This window comes from Lonchura striata, chromosome 1 (assembly GCF_046129695.1).
Source record: "Lonchura striata isolate bLonStr1 chromosome 1, bLonStr1.mat, whole genome shotgun sequence".
NCBI lineage: Eukaryota > Metazoa > Chordata > Aves > Passeriformes > Estrildidae > Lonchura > Lonchura striata.
Window position 1 is genome coordinate 153,513,048 of NC_134603.1, and position 19,617 is coordinate 153,532,664.

At 40.8% G+C, this 19,617-nt stretch overlaps 1 protein-coding gene across 1 annotated transcript; it reads left to right on the forward strand.

Annotated features, from left to right (window-relative positions):
- Nucleotides 1-376: 376 nt before the first annotated feature.
- Nucleotides 377-19,382, forward strand: AQP1 (aquaporin 1 (Colton blood group)). The gene is made up of 4 exons (XM_021541858.3): nt 377-1,035; nt 15,536-15,700; nt 15,823-15,903; nt 17,395-19,382. Exons 1-4 carry the CDS (start codon nt 646-648, stop codon nt 17,572-17,574), a joined length of 816 nt encoding a protein of 271 aa, XP_021397533.1. The 5' UTR covers nt 377-645; the 3' UTR covers nt 17,575-19,382.
- Nucleotides 19,383-19,617: the final 235 nt, after the last annotated feature.

A 19,617-nucleotide genomic window follows, 5' to 3' on the forward strand; every position in this document is an offset into this window, starting at 1 on the left:
GAGTCCACAAAGCCAGCAGAAGGGACATTTCTACCTTTTTTTTCAAAATAAACAGAGCTACTGAAGCCTCTGGAGTGTGGATTTAGCTGTCAGTCTTATTTACTACTTTCAGCTGTTATCTGCTGCCGCTGAAGCCGAGCGTGAACAACTTACCCGCCTGCACTGATAACTTTGCTTTCTGTTTCAGCTCCAGACAGAAATCCCATCAAAGCTTTCATTCCGATCCACGCGCTGAAAGATGACACAGGAGTTAAAGAAGTGAGGCTGAAATTCCTAAGGCTCTCCTAAAGATTTTTCCAAGAATTTTAAAAAGCCTCTTAAAAACGGCGGCAGAGATCGAATGCTGTTAAGGGAGGGGAAAAGAAAAAAAAAAAAAAAAAAAAAAAAAGGAAGAAAAAAACTTTGGCAGGCAAACAGTGTCTTACATCAATCTAGCAGTCAGCATCTATGTAGATGTTCTTTCCTCCTTTTGTGCAACACCCCTTCCCTCCTACAGACCACCCAAAGCCCTATAAATAATCCAAGGACTGTATTTTTCCTCCAGATTTCTCTTCAGACCTCAAAGGGAAAATATCAGGCAAAGGAAGGGAGAGAGGGAGAAGGAAAAGTGAGGAGGGGAGAGAGAGAGAGAGAGAAAGAGGAAAGATGGCTAGTGAATTCAGAAAGAAAATATTCTGGAGGGCAGTGGTGGCCGAGTTCTTGGCCATGAGCCTTTTCATTTTTATCAGCATTGGCTCGGCTCTGGGCTTCAACTTCCCCGTGGTGGCCAACAAAACATCAACGAGGTCCCAGGACAACGTGAAGGTTTCCCTGGCTTTTGGGTTATCCATCGCTACCATGGCGCAGAGCGTGGGCCACATCAGCGGGGCGCACCTGAACCCCGCTGTCACCCTGGGGCTGCTGCTCAGCTGCCAGATCAGCATCTTCAAGGCGCTCATGTACATCCTCGCCCAGTGCCTGGGGGCAGTGGTGGCCACAGCCATTCTCTCCGGAGTCACCTCCTCTCTCCCAGGAAACTCCCTGGGGCTTAATGCTGTAAGTAGAAACTTTGAATTCCTCCTTTATTTTCTTTTTATTTTAGAGTAGAAATGTAGCAGCTGTCATCTGCTAAAGATGTGGGGGTTCTGCTGGTGTTGGTGACCTTGGAGAGCCCGACTGTTTATTGTAGGAGAGAATCCAGTCCTGGCTGATAACCAGGATGTCACAGGGATGGTCCTTCCTCCCCACCCTCATGTTGGAGCTTTAGGACATTCTGGTCATGATCAGTTGTGCTTATGTTCAGTTTTGTACATCCAAGTTGCTGCAAGGTGGTTTTTGATGCCAATTTAACACTGAATTGACTGACAGCTTTACGACCTTTCATGGTTCTGAGGGTCTCTAAGGTGACATGTTGATTAATGTGCATACACCAGTGTTGTTTTGGCTTCTGTGAGTGTGGTTCATTTTCAGTACTTAATTAATGGTTTGTGTATACTGGTGACGGCTGCAGTGAAAACTCTTGGGAGCAGAGAGGTGTGCAGCAAGAGAAATCCCATCCCCAAAGGTGTGGGCAGTACCTGTTGCATTAGGCAGAGTGCTCAGATCCTGCTTGTCAGAATCCCAGCTGGCCTTTCTGTGCATTTCTGGGAAAAAATTGGACAAATCCTGAATTGTCATGTGTAAACTGGAGGAAAATGTGAGGCAGCTACAGGTAACTGGGGTGCAGGTTCCAGCTCTCTCCCAGCCAGATGCTCACATCATTCTGCCTAAAAACTGCCTGGCCACAACTCCTCCTTAAAATGTCATTTTGCTGTTGTTGTTGCAGGATAATAGGAGAAAAAAAAAAAAAAGGTAAATACACTTTTAAACTTGAAATCATCCCACTGTCAGAGGCAGTGCTACAGCCACCGCAGGACACACAGTGCTATAAATGGAAATTCCTCCTGGTCACTTACTTGACCTGATCTCTTAAGAACAAGTATTTCACATATTTTCCTTGGCCCCTTTCTTTCAGAATATTCCTGACTGCAGTTTGTAAATTGAGCTAATTTGAAATCTTCTGCCCATTTGCATTCATAGGGGTATTTGGGACATAAAGCTGCAAATGCAACATCTCTTCTGAAATAACTTAGGCAAAAGAGCAATATGGCTTTACATATTGTAATTTGACATTGCAGTTAATTGAGAACATGAGTCAAGTTTTCAAAACAGAATAAAATCTGATATTAAGGTGATTCCTGGGCAGCTCAGTATCATCCACCCTTGTGTTTCTCTGTGAGTTGGCTGCTCACCTCCCTCTCTCCTGGTGCCTGCAGCTATTCCATCCTGCCAGCGCTTTGGAAATTTTGATGGGTTAACTCAAAACATTTTGGGGAAGAAGAGCAAATAATTTTATTGATTCCAGAAGGCTCTGGCTGCGAGAATGATACATGATCTTTTCCTCTGAAACCACTGACAGAGGGAACAGCTCAACCACATGGGACAGGGTGTCCGCCCAAGTGGTTTCCTCGAGAGGTCCAACTGCCATTAAACACGGGAGGTCTGGTTTTGGTAGCACTTAAGCTTGGTTTTTCCCTTTTGCTTCCATAAAATCCTGATGACTGGTTCCTTCCTCTAACCAAAGCACTAAACCTGGCCATTTGTGAAGGGGGGTGAAGCTCTTCTTGCCCCTCTGTCAGTAACTCCTCAAACTACAAAAGCAAAACCAGGCAGGGATAAGTCTCCATCATATAAATTTTACAAATCGATCAGCAATTTCTGTGCAATGGAATAACACGAAATATAGTTTCTAAAAGCTCTGGTCTCACTGCTTGTCATTGGGAAATATTCAGAATTTTCTTTCTTTTTCCTTTCACATCCACTTATAAATGTTCTGGCTGGAGGAGCAGTGGGGAGATGCCCCTGGGGATAGTGAGGGCAGCAGCTGTTCTGCCTTGTGAGAGAAAGATAGGGAGGAAAGGAAAGGAAAGGAAAGGAAAGGAAAGGAAAGGAAAGGAAAGGAAAGGAAAGGAAAGGAAAGGAAAGGAAAGGAAAGGAAAGGAAAGGAAAGGAAAGGAAAGGAAAGGAAAGGAAAGGAAAGGAAAGGAAAGGAAAGGAAAGGAAAGGAAAGGAAAGGAAAGGAAAGGAAAGGAAAGGAAAGGAAAGAAAGGAAAGGAAAGGAAAGGAAAGGAAAGGAAAGGAAAGGAAAGGAAAGGAAAGGAAAGGAAAGGAAAGGAAAGGAAAGGAAAGGAAAGGAAAGGAAAGGAAAGGAAAGGAAAGGAAAGGAAAGGAAAGGAAGGAAAGGAAAGGAAAGGAAAGGAAAGGAAAGGAAAGGAAAGGAAAGGAAAGGAAAGGAAAGGAAAGGAAAGGAAAGGAAAGGAAAGGAAAGGAAAGGAAAGGAAAGGAAAGGAAAGGAAAGGGAAAGGGGAAAGGGGAAAGGGGAAAGGAAGGAAATAATTTCCCAGTGACAAGCCTGGAGTGCCTGGGGAGGGGAGGGCTGAGAGGGAACTGGGTTTGAGCCCAAAGTATGGGGGAGCAGGAGCAGAGGGGCTGTGCTCATGCAGAGTCCACCTCAATGGGGCATATCCTGAAACCACAGCACTAGAGGTCCTCCTTCAACAATGATCCGGCAAGGAGAAACCATAGAGCTTCTTTTATTGTTATGATTTGTAACCTGAGGACAAGAAGGGGAGGCTCAGAGCTGGCATCCCTGCCAGCTGCTCTGTCTTCTGGACCTTCTTGTGGGTAACGAGGTGTGGATTCCCTGCTCAGAAAAAAAATAGAAAGGAAGAGAGTGCTGCTTGTTTGGCATGGTTGGGAAGAGGGTCCGGATGTGTGTGTCTTTGTCCTCTGTTCTGACCCTGCTGTGCTCTTGGAGAGGTGTTTTTTACAGGAAAAATGTGGTGGGGGCAGTGTAATGGAGTGAGTGTCCATCCAGTGTTCCCAGTGGATCCTGGGTGGGATTGCATGCCTGACCTTGGATTTCTCCTGCCTGGCTGCAGGTCCTGCACTGAGGGACCAAGCTGAGAACCCCTTTCCACTGTCTTCTCTCTGATCCACAGAGAATGAGAGACAAAGAGAGGCACTTCAACCTTCAGATCTGTTCAGTTGCTCCCAGAGACACCCAGCTGCTCTTTGCCATACTGAGGCTCCAGGCTTGGAAGCCTCTGCTAAGAATCCAAAATTAAGTGGGATAAATCTGTGTCTTTCTCATTGCACAAAGGGAAGAAAGGAAACGCAACCAAATGAAGCACAAAACCCAGACATGGACAGTGCAAGGCTGAGGAGAAAGAAGGAAGAATGAAAATGCAGGATGTTCCTTTAACGTGTTCAGTATTAAGGTCTGGTTTACACTAAGACAAGCAAACCAGTCACACAATAGCATTTTGATCCAAACTTTGCTTAAGTCAACAGACATATTTTTAGTTACTTTGGCTAGTCCCACGTAAGACATTTTGGACAGCACTCAGAGATGTATTTAGATTACTAAATCCTTTTAAGACACTTAACTTACAATATATTTTAGTAGTGGTGTGGGTTCCAAAGTAAAACTTTGAGAATTGGAGAAGCTGGAAGAGGAGTATGTAGTGTGTTTGCCCTTCTAAAAATTTAAATATTTTTCCTTACATCATCTTGTATCTTTTTTTTGGAAGTTGGACTACTACACATTACGAATTTCCATTAGGTAAAGCTGCAAGAATAGAGAATGTGAGATCCAAAATGCACTCATCTGCCAGCAGAGCTGGCTATTGTCTGGTGAGGACAGATCTGGAGTTTGGATAATGGAACAAACTACTCAGCACAGGCAGTTAATGACCAACAAAGAGCTCAAGTAGGAAAGAGGGGAGAGAAGAGACTTCTGTGCTGTAAAGTAACACAATATTTGCTGTTAAACAATGTTTATCTGGAGAACTTTTAGCAAACTTTTAAAAACATGGTCAGAAAATTTCTGTAACTTGTTATTTTTTTGTGTCTGTTTCTCTATCTATCTATCTATCTATCTATCTATCTATCTATCTATCTATAAAATAACCTGAGCTAAATATATAGGTATATATAAATAGTATTTTGTGACAAATGCAGACACCATTCCACAGTTTTCACAATTTCGTAGTTTTCTGTATTTTGAAATAGTGATGAGAGTGCCAGGAAATGTGTCCCCTAACTCTTGGGGCTATAATTTGGAAACTATTTGAAAACTCTTCATTTGAGTTTATGATGAAAGATATTATTTTAAAAGTTATAAGTGGATCAAAAATTGTAGGCAAGAAAAACAGACCTGAAGGTAACGTTGTTCGGGCAGATAAAGGGAAAAGAAAAACAACCAAGAATAACAAATAGGAGGGCTTGGGTTTAGAAAACACCCAGTGGACTGATAAATGTTGTTTGTGTAACTAAGGAGCTCTCTGGAAAAGCCAGAGGAGATCTGGGGTCAGTGGATTCAGAGGTCATTTTAAGACAGGTGAATATTCATATGGATACTATTCATGGAACATGGAGAGTTACGTGTTGCTGGAACACCCTTTGAATTTCTGCTGTGACTGGCTGTGTCTCTGCTGCTGCCTGGGGCTCCCCAAACCAGGATCAGCCATGGCAGAGCTGGTGCACACAAGGGTGCCGTGTCCTTTGGGGATAAACACCCCACGTCCAGCTCTAGGTTCCTCAAGGGCAGGGAAAAAGGTGTCCTTTGCTGTCTTTGACTCCTCATACCAGGCCAGGATCTGCTGCTTTGACCTTCCAGCCTCACCAAAGGCACACCACAGAACCACAGAATTGTGGAACAGGTTGGGTTGGAAGAGGCCTTAAAGATCCAACCCCCTGCCATGGGCAGGGACACCTTCCAGGAGACCAGGTTGATCCAAGCCCCATCCAACCTCGCCTTGGACACTTCCAGGGGTGGGAAGGAATCTTCTTTCCATGACTACTCCCAGGATGTGCCCCATTGAGGTCAGCTCTGCACGAGCACAGCCCCCCTGCTGCTGCTCCCCTCAGCTGGATTGTGATCCAGCAGCATCAGAGCAACTTGGAACCTCAATGCTGGAGATTTTTAGGTTTTTTTTTCCTTTATTGTCTACATGCTCCAGTCTTATTCTGCTACTTGGGGAAGATGAACAATCTTTTTTCTCCAGGAGAGTGGAGCACAGGATGTGATAAGATACGTGGATCCTTATCATCTGCACATGATCTTATCTCTAAGGGCATCCATGCTGGTGAGCTTTCTCCTAACAAATTCCCAATTTGCACTTCCAATGCAAACAGAATGTTGCACCAGCACTGGGAAGTCCCTTTTGTGTAGTTGAGACCTGCCACACCTTTTACTGGTGTTTGTGGGTCAGCACTGAAGTGTTTCTACTGATATTCCCCATTGGATGCTTCCCATCTTTTAGAAACTTGTCTCAGAGGGGATTCCCCACGGGAATCACCACACTCCTCACGTTTGGTCCACACCAGTGGCCTTCTCACCATGGGGAGCAGGACTTGCCTGTTTGCCCTGGATGACTCAGTGTTTGCCTTGTGATTTCCCTGTCTCCTCGTGCCCGCGCCCTCCAAGCCCGTTCTCCAACCTCCAATTAAACAAAGCCGGCTCGAGTTGGAAGAACGTCCAAAATAAACTGAGAGCTTGACAGTGTGAGGGGACAACTGAGTAAGTGATGCTGCTTTTCCTCTGAGTCACTGTGGAAAATTGCAGCTCCAGAGGTGCTGCTGGATGGACGAGACACGCAACTGAGATCCTGACCTTTAATGCTTATTGAAAAATCCTTGGGTGCCTTTTTTTTTTTTCAATGCAAATAATATTTTGTGCCTTTCTGAAGTCTAGGAGAGTGAGGAGCTTCATTCTCCCTGTCTCTGCCCTCTGCCCTGCCTATTATTGATACAGGTTAGGCTTCTCCTGCCAACTTTGCCTCTGCTGGGATGTCTGCATGCTTGAGGACACAAACATTCACAAGGGGCCAAAAGCTGTTGCCTTTCTAAAATGAGCAAAATGGTTCCGGTACATGACATTGATCTGGGATTTTATGTCTTAACAAAGCCTGTCACCTCATTGTTCACTGTCAGTTTTTGCAGCAGAGGGCTTTTAAGGCTTGCCAGCATTGTACTGAGAGGCCCCAGGCAGGGCAGGTGGGACACAGGAAAGGCACCTGCTCAAAACTGGCCACGGTCTTGGCCTCTTTTTAATGAGTTCACACAGTGACAGCAGAAACATCTGGGCTGAGATGTAAACCTGATGGTTATCACCCATCCCCCAGAGAATTTGGGGTTATGGCTGTAATCCTTATCTCAGATCTCAGAGCTTTTTATCTGATTTCCATTTCCATGAAGATTTGCTTAACGCCTCTCTGATAGTAGAGCCGTATCCCGGGATTTTGGCAGGGAGCACGGAGGGATGCAGCAGCACAGCTTTTTCTGGGAGGAAAGGAGAGGCCCTTGGTGCTCATCCTCCTGCAGCCCTGTCCTTTTGTGCTAGAACAGAGGAGACCAAAGTGGGTTTTGTGCCAGTGGATCCAATGATGAGAATTTGGAAAATGCTCTGCAAGCTTCAAACTAAACGTTATCTTCATTTATTTCTACTTAGAAATGGTAGAAATTCTTAAAAAGGGTGCACAGGGATGTTTAAAACAATGAGTTGCCATAGATCTAAAAATATTATTAATTTGGTAATTAGTTAATATTGTAATACAAGTGGAGTGGGATTTTCAGAGAATGATTTTTTTCTGTGTTAGATCAACTGTCAAACTAAGTAGGATTTAAGTAAAATTCATTTTGCCACCAGCCTTCCAGAGAGGTCAATAAACCATTAAAATTGGTTTCCTTTCCACAGAGTTCTCTGATTACACCAAATATATCTGGGTGTTCTGTGTGTTATGTGTTTGCACACCCCCAAACACAATCATACACCAGAGACAGATGGACACAAAGATTCTTCAGATGAGATAACCCCAAATTTCAAATTTTAATTTAAATTCATTGGAAGGTTAAAAAAAAAATCTATTAATAGGTGTGGGTTAGATAGATCTGACATAGCAAGGACCACAGGATCACAGCCTGAGAACAAATGGAAATGTCCACACCAAGGGAATTAATATTATGGATTAAATCTGGTTAAAATGGTTCAACGGTAAGGAAAAAAAAAAGCCAAGGTTTTTTGCAGCAGGGTTTGTGGGTTTTAGCAATTAATGTAAACCTTCAGGGAGCTGAGAATAAAATTTCTTTAATCAGAGAATACTAAAAACTATCATGTCTGTATAGATATTTTTAAATGGAGCATTTTTAAAACAAGTATACCAAACCACATCACAAGTACTAAAGGAAGAACAGATAGCCCCTGAAAAATTTCCTGTTTGTCTCCAGAGGAAATTGCCTGTTTTCTTTAGGGCAGTAGTACATTTTTGCTTATTTGTTCATTCTCCAGCTTAATCGAGAGAATTCAATAACAGAGGGGTCTTTACCTGGTTCCACAATTGTCTCCTGGAGGTTTTTCTGACCTGGCTGGGAACATTCTGAGCCCTGAGTATTTATTAATGTGTAATTGATGGGAAAATGCGGATCTTCCTGGCATCCAGAGCTGGAGCTGGTGTTTGACTGCTGCAGCTTCATTGAACAGAGGAGATCTGAGGATGAGGCACAAAGTCAACCTGTTAAATCAAATATACAGAGCCTGACAGGCATCCTGGAGGAAACTATAAACAGCAGGAGGGCGAAAATGTGGCCTGAGAGCTCTGCAAGACACAACTCATGGACTGGAAAGGAGTAAAGAATATCTCTGTGTGCTTCCCTGGACAAGTCCTGTGCATCCCCTCTCTAGGAACCACTGGGAGGTGTCACAGAAAACTCAGATTTTCCAGGCTCTCAATGCTAATTCCGTGCCAAGCAGAGTCAATGAAGGCTTTCAGAGCAGAAGTGTAGCACGTTTCCTCACACATTTACACACACAACTCCTCCTGAGGGCATTGATGACCATGTTTGGAATGGGTAAGGTCAGGTTTGGCCCCTTTTTGTTCCTTTGTTAGGACTTCTTGCTTGATGAACTAGGTGGAGAAATGAAGGAGCTGGAATTGTCCCCCCAGTTCCTGAAACGCATTGCACAGGCTCAGAGCTGGTTTTTAACCCCATGGAAATGCCAGGTCCTCAATGCTTATTTATGACTCATAAATTTTTGAGAGCTTCTCAGATTTGCTGGAGTTTGTCTATAAATATAAAATGAATATTACTTGGTGAAATTGCCAACAACCATACTGTGATATTTGTGTTATTACAGTAACAACATAGAAAGGATGATCCTATTTGGCTCAAAATTCAGATATGCCCAAAATTCCCCACTGAAATACTATCTCCTTCTGGACTGGTAATAGAGAAGATAATAAACAGCTCTGTGGTATAAATGAGTGCTTCAACTATTACAGAAAATTAACTATTTTCTTGGGTAACTATTTTTGGCTGGGTAAAGAAAAAAAAATGCAAAACCTCACAATTCCTCATCCTCTGAATAGAAGTTGTTTATTTCTCAGCAGCAACATTTAACCAAAAAAAAAAAAAAGTTTCTCCCAAGCAACTTTCCCAGAGACACATCAAAAAGTAAAAGCGCAAATAAAAAAAATTGTCTGTTTCTGACCAGCTGTCCTAAATGCAAGTCCTGTAGAGGAACTGAGTTTTACTGCCTGTCTTGGTCTGAGATACAAATTTTATGTGCTCTGGTTTAATATAATAATCATTCTCCCCTCTTTCTCTCCATGGCACTAAAACACAAAGCCCTGGATAATTTCTCCTAGGCCTGCAGAGGGTGGGAGGAGGGAGCTTAGCCTCATTCCTGGAGGGTGTCTGCTGCCTAAGGAACGGAAAATATGATTTCTGCTTTGGGAATTGAATGAGTCCCCTTTAGAGCTCTTAAGGCTGTATTTATAGGAAGGATAATCTAGCAGAGGACAATATGTTTTGTCCCCAGGTTCTGCTGAATGCTTCCATTGTTGATGCAGGATACAATCCAAAGCTAATTTATAAGCAGCTTCTGAGTCCTCCTGTCGTATAATTTTAAGTGTAACTCTTAAGATCTTTGCCTGTCTCTGCTTACTACAGAAATTAAACTTTTGTACTTCCTGAATCCCTAATACTCAATTAATGGGTATAGAAACATCCATTTCAGAGTTATACTGTTAAATAGCAAGAGTAGAAGTGAATAACTGTAGTTAAACACCCAGGGAAGAAGTCTCTGAATCAATTCTGACTATCACTCAAGGGATGGTTTATAGCTGTGGAGATGTGGGATAGACTTCCAGGAGAATAAAGGTATGTTATCAATATGGAAATCATCAAGTACTTTTCATGACAGAGTTGGAGCTGAGGGAGTGAGAAAAGTCAAACAAAATGACAGGCAAGACAGTGGGATGTGGTTTGGAGGGAAGCAGGGAGATGAATTTCTGAGATTACATTTGTAGAACATCTCATTAAAGAACTTTTCCAGCCAAATACTTAAATGATAGCTAGTTGGCATATAAAAGAATGATTAATTTTTCAAAAGATGGGGGGATGAAGAGACAATGAACCATATAAACTATTGTGAAGAGTTTTCTTTATTCAGTAAAAGAAGGAAAGCCAAAGAAGGGAAATTTTAAGCTATAAGAAGAAAATGCTGTAAGACAGCAAGAATTTACTTGAATAAAATGCTAATTTTAAGAAAAATGTCTGCCAAAGCAGACAAAAGGTAATAATTTAGGTAGGATGGTGAGGATATGCAAGGAAGAGAAGTCCCAGCCATTAAAAATGCTATGGCTTAAATTTTCTCCCTCAAAACCACACCAGCAGGCAGGGCTTGCTCTGGTGTTTCATAAGAATGGGGAAAGCTGACATTCCCCTGCTCAAAAATAGACTTCTGCAATATGAGAGGCCTCTGTTTTATTTCTTTCCTGGAGCAATGAGAAACTAATCCCTGTTATATGAAAGGAAGCTGGGCCCTGGAAACTCCAGTCCTGGGCTAAGGGTTTGCTGGATGAGATGGAGCTCAGCCCCATGTGGTGGAGCCACCTTGCATAACAAAGTGTCTTATCCATGTAACGGGAAGCAGGTTTGAACTTGATATACTTTCAGTGGTAATGAGAAAAATATGAAGCCACTAGAGAAGTACACAGTGGGGTTTACCTTGGGCCGGTTTAATTTCCTGTCCCCGTTTCTCTTCCGAAGGCGGACAACTTATAAATATCCTGTCCTAAAAAAAAATAAATTAAAAAAAAATCAAAATCAAAAGGAAAGAAAACATGCCATTAATTTTCCCAAATTATTGCTGTGGGAGTCAGTCAGCTAAACATGGCAGTTAAGGGCACTTCTGGGAAACAAATTTTGTAGTTCTCATCTCCTGTGTGATGTTATGGAGAGCTGGAAGCGATGTGGCCACTGCCCATTTCCTAAGACATAAAGCAGGTGCTCCTCTCAACTAATTGCTCTCATGTTCATGTCTAGATATTCATGTTTTGAGGGGTTTAATACTACTCATTTGAGTGTCTCTTGGTCCACTGTGCCTTCAGTGCTTCCTTAATTTCCAAACAGTTGCATCTCAGGAGTTTTCTGAATAAGCTGTGACTTCTGTACGTTTACTGAATTCCAGTAGATTTTCATTCCATTACCTTGTTCAGATTCACAGTGAACTGAGGGGAATAAATTATTAATCATGGGATTGTTAAGGCTGGAAATGGTGGAATTCTGCTCACAGGAGGATGCACCTCCCTTGGGGTGTCTGCATGTTCTGCTTCTTGTCTGGGAGCTGTGAGTTCGAGGGAGAATTCCTCACTGCAAGCTGATGCAGCCAAGATTGATTCAGCTGATCAGATAAATGTGTCCACAGACAACTCTCACACCTTACCAATGATTCAGCCCATTTCTTATGTGTCTTCCTGGTGCTTCTTCTGTTGAAACACTGATGTTAGAAATGAAGTTTAGTGGGATTTTTCATGTGAACAAAAAAGGAAAAGAAGTCTGTGTAGACTCTCTTGGAGATGAATATGGGCTTGTGTGTTTCATTTAACCCTTGGAGCATATTTGGTTCCTTAAAGCATTGAATCCACTCCTCAAATGTCCCAGGTCTGAAGCCTGAAAAGCTCAGGGAGTTGCTGTGCTGTTCTCTGCCCTCTGACATTTTTTTCTGTTACTTAATGAGCATTAGTGGACAACAAAGAGATGTTAAAGATTTCCCAGCTGATACATCAAGGACAGATGCAGTGTCAGCACACATCCCTGTGGCCACTGGTAAGAGGTACCAGTACAGGGAAAAAGGCATTGCAGTGTGGGTTCAGATCACTGGAAAGGGTCCTCTTCACCCCAATACTGCACTAGAAGTGGCTGTTTCAAAGCATTATTTTATCTATTTAGGACAGAGATATTGGTCACCTTGTATTTTGGATATTCTTAGTAGCAGAATGGCAGATGTTAAGAACAGCTGTTGATTTTTAGTCAGGTCTCTAATGTATGGTACTGCTTCCTATGAAATTCAGATTAAGCTTTAGAAGCCCTTCAGCTTCTGGAGTCTGGTATTCTACAAAATATTCTACAAAAGTTCAAGATTTCCTTAAAAACCTGAATAGCATACAGAAAATACAGGCAAAGGATGACAAACTCATGTTGGTTGTGCCTCCCTTGTTCTGTCAAGAGCTTAAACCAGCAGATTCAAAAGGTGCAAAAGGTTATCTGGGTAAGACTTGCAAATCCTCTGTGTATGAGGATAATATAAACATAAATATAAATAATATTGATAAATAAATAATTATATTTATAAATATAAGCATGCACATGTACATGTATATTTTAACTTGACAGAAGGGAATGTACCTTCCTATTCAATTTCTAAAGCTTTTCTGGGGTGTGCTTGGGATGGTGAACACTGGTGTACCATGAATGGCCCAGGCTGCTGCTTCAGTGATAATTTACCCTTGATAAGGAGGAAAATAAATACTCTGTTATCCTACCCTAGCACACTGCAGATCCACAGACCCCAGCAAAGCAGGACATCCAAGGTTTGCCTGGGTTTGTCCCATTTTGGAGCACGGCCCAGAGTCCTTGCTCTCACAGTAGAATCTTAATGTTCCTGGCAGGCTGTGTAAAATTACCCGGCTGGAGGAAAGCAAAAGGTTTCCTATGATATTTCCAGGTTTTCTTTGATTCCACACAGCCCATCAATAAGTGTTGATTAGCAGGGAGAATGACCTCAAGTCACGTCAGCTGTAGAATGTGTTTTTCCTGGAGGGAAAGGAAGAATACGATTTCCACCTCTCAAAGATAAGGATTATCACAGGTTTTTAAAGAATCATTTTGCTCTTATTGTCTTTTATAGAAGCCCTTCGAGGGAAGGGAAAGCCCAATGGCTGGACAGTGTTTAATCTTTTAAAATGTCAAGGCTTTGTCAAAAGCTAACCTTGTTGAGTCAGACCTCAGCTCTCGGTTCTCTGGGGTTGCATTATGATAGAAAAGGATTTGGTTTTTTATCTGCTTTTGGGCATGTGCACATCAGTCACCTGGCTTTTAGGTTTGGCCATTTGGCCTTCCAAATGTAAGATAAGATTTTCCAGAGGGTATATAGTCCAGATTCTTTTACTGGTTTTGATACAAGGAAACTCACAGGAAGCCTAATTTGTTGAGAGACAAAAATCCTACTCTTTCTACAGTGAAAAAAATAAAGTGTTTCTTTTAAAAATTTACAGAAGCAATAAAATATAAATTCAGAGATATCAAGCATGAATTTCAGGATCCTGCAATTTTCAGTGCATCTTACATGGATGTATTTATGTCAGACTCACACTTCTCATGTGTAAGTCCTAATAATGATGAAGGTTTCATTAATGGATTTCAGTTTCTACTCTGTGGATGCTGAAGGAATCAAAATACTCATCCTATCAATCAGAATTCTCTTCTATTTGTGGACAAACCATTTCCAACTCAGAGGGTATTGCTCCTGCATGTTAAAGAACAAGCTAAAAAAATACAGTATTAGTGTTTCAGAACAGCAGTATTCAAAAATCAGGTTTATTCTGAGGAAAGACTCAAATTACTTTTTTTCATTGCTTAGGAATTTGATATTAAGCTTTGTTAAAGACAAGAAACAAGAAATGTGAACAGCACCTGTGGAAAGTGAAATAGTTCAGTTAACCATCTTTAAGGTTTTTAAAATATTAGCTTTGGGGAGATTAGGCCATATATCACCAAATCAGATTAATAGCAGGATTTCCTGTGGTTTCATTGTTCTGGACAGGTCACAATAACATGTAATTATGTTTTTTTGCCACGAATGACCCAGCAGTTTTTAATACAGGGGCTCTGACAGATGTGATAACCCACTGATAGCACAAATTAATATAAGTTTTGCAGAGTTTGCTTCCTACTCTGAGTCACATTCTCAGTTCTCTGGCCTGTGGCCAAGCTCATGTTTCATCCCATCCATGCAAGTGAGTTATTTCTGCTTTACATCAAGTTATTCAGCTCAGTAACAGACCTGCCTTGATGTAGTGAAGACATCACTGAATACAGCAATTAAAAGCAGAACTCAAAATTTGTTATAACATTAAATGATTTACCTCCATGGTTTCTTGTTAGGCACAAGTTTTTAGCAGTACTCCTGAAATACGACAGCATTTCTGCTCTGTAATGTCCATCTCTGTGGATCACCATATGCTCTACAGCATTTATAAGAAACTCTGCAGATTTCATGACTAATAATTCTATTGGAATATTTATCCCTGACTGCTTCAGTTTTTCTAGATAATCCACTTCAGTAGGAAATTGAAGCACTCCTATCAGCCCCTTGGGATTCCTTAACTGGGGATGTTTTTAATGTATCCTAAAGAAGTTAAATAATCTTCAGTTTGAGTCTAAGGCACCAAAAAGTAGTTCAGCTGTGAGTTAGGAATCTAAGCTCTTTGTAGTCAAATGAGATCTATTAAAAAAAAAAAAAGAGCTTTCAAATTATCCTCTTCATTTCATCAGGTGAATCATTGACTACACCATTATCTGTACAAATTAGAAATACATTGACTAAATATTAATATCTTGAGATGTTTTGTGTACTTTTGGTATTCTGTCACATCTACCAGTCCTCCATGAACTCCATGGAAATCTCAAGGTATTTCCTGTGGCATATTAATTTACAGTTGAGGTGGAATATGAATATCTTAATATGAATGTGGAAGTCCCTGAAGCAATGAGTGACTGGCCTAAGGCACCACAGTTCACTTCTGAAAAGCAAACTCTGCTGAAGGTGTCTTTCTGGCTGATTTGTTTCTCACACATTGATCAATTCCACTCTCACTGTGTCCAGTTGTGTTCATGTTGGCTGAAGCAGCAACAACTCCACCACGCTGGATCAATAAAAGTTGCTTATGCCTAGGCTTGAGTACAGCAGGGAGGGTTTTAAAATTCACTTCTCTTCAATTTTTTCTATTTCTTCCTATTTTTCCCCCCTGTGAAGCAAAAGGAACACCAGGAGGGAAATGGATGTGCAGGTCTGCATTTTCATATTGAGAAAATAGATACTGCAGAACTTTGTTACAGTGCTTGAAGTCATGCAGGATTATGAAATAACATTTTCCTTCTTGTCTCCATGCAGCTTTCAGAGGGAATCAATGCAGGCCAAGGGCTGGGAATTGAAATCATTGCCACCTTCCAGCTGGTGCTCTGTGTCCTGGCCACCACAGACCGCAGAAGGAATGACGTCTCGGGATCGGCACCTTTGGCCATCGGTCTCTCCGTTGCCTTGGGCCATCTTCTTGCTGTGAGTTTTAGCCCTCAGAGGTTATATCTGCCATATCCCACCCCGGGATGGGCCAGTGAAGGCAGGGAAGTGATGGGGAAGCTTCATCTGTGCCTCACCTCTGGTTCTCTTTCCACTCCTAGATTGATTACACCGGCTGTGGAATTAACCCAGCCAGATCTTTTGGCTCAGCGCTCATTGCCAACAACTTTGAAAATCACTGGGTAAGTTGAGTAAATTTATTTAACTCACAAGAGGCCGTGAAAACACAGCCTACAAGATCAGAAATATTTCAACATGTATCATTAAGACCAAGTCAGAGAGTTGGCATTTCCATTTCATCTAACAAAGAATATTCTCCTTTAAATCCTGACCACCCTCAGGCAAACAAAATGTCCTCAGGCTCATTCAGTCTCTGTGCTCAAAGTAATACAGTAGATTTTCTTTGGTTATTCCTCTTTATTTATTACAAACATTTTAATTGTTTACGCATTATTATACAGAATCCTGTACTGTGTATTTATTGTTTAAACTAAGTTTGTAAAGTGCTACTGCTTAATCTGGTAAAATCCAATTTAGAAAGATTCTTAAGCAGGTTTATAAACTGAAATGGATTGTCCAATATTTAAGAGCTAATAAGATGTTCAGCATCTTAAAGCTGAGTGTTTCCTTATGTGTTTTCAAGGATAAGTGCTCTGGAAACACTATAAATTTTAGATTATTCCTTGTGTCTAAATGTGGTTAAATGAGGTTCTTCACAAAAATTTACTTATTTCACCAAAGCTCAATAAAGAAGTCTGACATAGAGATGTAAATGGGCATGTGTTCTTGAATATATAAAATGGGGCTTGTTCCAACTCTCCTACTCATGATTTTGGCAGCCAGTTGCATAGGCACAGGTGGAAATTTAGTGGTAATACAATGGGGTTGTGAAAATTTTGGATAGAGATTCCATTTTCATCTAAAGAGCAAAGCATAAAAGGAGGACCCTGGGGAAATTTTGGCAGTGTCTACCACTTGAGCATTGTTATTAGGACACTAAAGGGAAGTGACTAAGTGAGGAGCTGATATTTTCAGAATCTAGTAGGAAAATTATTATCTTTTGTAGAGACAGAAGAAGATAGAGGTAATAATTTGTGCTCAACTACTGATATTGATGAATAAAAGAAAGAGTTTCCAGACTCAATAGTGCTTTGGCCCTGCAAAGTCTTCAAAATCTTCTATTATTTCTAACACAATCAGCTTGTCTGCTAAAATCCTTTTATTATCTCTCCTTCTAAATTTTAATTTTCTTAAGTGGTTAGGCCAGTTTAATCACAGCAATATCACCAGCTAAGCAGCATCTAGGGTCAAATTAAGCCCCTAATCAAGTCCTGTTAAGTATTACTTTCAAATTCACCTATCACTGTAATTTAATAGGAGAACGGAAACTAATGCCCTGTTGTTTTAGAAATTATGCTCCCCTGCCAACTCTATCTGGAGCAGCAGAGATGTTTCAGCAGTAGGTAATTGATTTTAAATATCACAACTTGACAATATAATCACAGTTATTCACCTCTGGGTCTATCATCAACTCATGGTGACAAATTTCTGGTTTTATGCCACGTGGTCAATTGAACATTCAGGTAGACAAGCTGCAAATTTCACCGTGAAAATCCTCAGAGGAGCTGCAAATACAGAAATACCTGATGCAATGGCTTGGATTTGTATTCCAGATTTTCTGGGTTGGCCCAATCATTGGAGGAGCGAGTGCTGCCCTGATTTACGACTTCATCCTGGCGCCCAGAACCAGCGACCTCACCGACCGCATGAAGGTGTGGACCAGTGGCCAAGTAGAAGAGTACGACCTGGAAGGGGAAGATATGAACTCCCGGGTTGAAATGAAGCCAAAATAAAGAGGGAGATGGAGAGAGGGAAGAAAAAAAAGTAAAAAAAAAAAAGCGCAGCACATTGGTTTCCGAAGGTTTTATCAGTGTTATAGACTCTTTGTAAACCAGCAAGCAGTACTTTGTTTTTTTTAATTCAATACAGTTTTCATGTTTTGTTTTGGTTTTTTTTTTTTTTTTTACCCCCAATCCTAATAGCATTTTTTATATCTGGGGTTTTTCAATTACAGAGTCTTTAGGTTGAGAAGTCATGACCTAAACAAATTGGGGTGAAATTTATTTAGGTCACCTTTGCACAACCTAAACGAATTGGGCTGAAATTTAACCCTTCCTGTACCACCCAATTTTGAGGTGTATTTAGCACGGGGGGTTCTCCCACCACATCACTCAATAATTACAAATAGTTCCAATGACCAGTTTGTTACCTGAAAGAATAATTATTGATGAGAGAGAATCATCTATACCAATAACAGAGGCCTTACACTTTGAAAAAAGAGTATTTATACAAAAATGCAAGGCTGGCATCTAATGCCAGCAATGAATAGGAAAAAAGAAAAAAAAAAAACAGTCTTAAATCAGCATCCAAAAGCATCTTTTGGAAGGAAGGGTTTCTAAATATTAGTTGCTATGCAAAATTACCCATAATTTCCTAAATGATTGATCATTTTTGAAAAAGAGGGCCATAAAAGTTAGGCAGGGTAAGAATTTCCAGAGTCACAGAATCTTTCAGACTTTCTAGTGTTTCATTGTCCCTGAACCTGCATCCAGATGCTTGTGAGGGGTAAATATATGTGACCAAAAAAAAAAAAAAAATAGATATATTAACTCCTGGGAAGTAATAACTAGAATTCAAATTGGAGAGTAGCAACAATGGCAACAAGAGCGACGTGGTGCCAGTGTGTAAACAGGGTGTGTAAACAGGATCTGATGGTTCCTGTGACTACTCTGCTTTTGTTCACCTTGTAAAATTCATCATGTGATTTAAAGCAAAACAAGGAGAAAAGAAGTCCCCTTTCTCTCTTACACTATTTCAATAGCCAGCGCTGTGACATTCAGGGACCACAAACAGATGAACACACGGTATATTTTCTAATGAGGGTCAAATACATACCTGTAAGTCAATTTTGGGGTGGTTGCTTTGGTTTTTTTTATATATATATATATATACAAATGTTTATATATATGTTTTATACAGAAAGCCTAGTGTACTGTTTTATAAGAAAATAAGAGCATAAAGACAAGTGGAAAGAATTGCAGCAGTGCTTAGCAAAATAAATGACACTGGAAACAAGAAAGAAAATTAACACTCTAAATGACATGGAAGATTATTTTCTGTTTAAATTTGTGTGTGTGTGCTACTTATGATTTCTTGAGTAACTCAAAACATTAGCTGGTCTTACCTACTAACTATAGAATATAGTTAAAGCAGACACGTGCTGATATACTTGTTCTGCACTAAGCAATTTTCCATAAGAAATGAGGCCCAGAGGAACTGATGGAAAATCAGCACACTCCAGAATTCAGCAAAACCTCCCAGAGGTAATGGGATGGATTCTCCTCTCTGAGAGATAGTGTGGGACTGGGAGGTGAGATAGGATTGGCATAGGAATCTGTATGGGTTGGACCTTTTCATCAGTTTGAGCAGATGGACAATGAAAAAAGAATAAAAATTAAAATCACCAGCAATAATAAACCAGAATATATTGTATCTTTCTTGTCTACATTTGGTGTGCTATCCCATGTATTGCCTATGTACATAGAGCATGATTGGATTTTGGGGTGGGTTAAAAATAAACAAAATCAGTTGTGCTAACATATGAACTGTTCATGATTCTTCATTTTTAATTTGTCGTGTAATGCAATTTAATTTTCTGCACCATTTTTTCAAGTGCCCACTTGTAAGACTGTGCCAATTTCTACTTTTCCATTCTTCACTTGATGCTTCCCTTTAGGGAAGGGAATGTTTTTGTTTTTATGGCAGGCAAAGCAGACCCTCAACTGGAAGTGAACTCTTCCAAATTATACTTAGAAATGAAGCAGACAACCAGGATC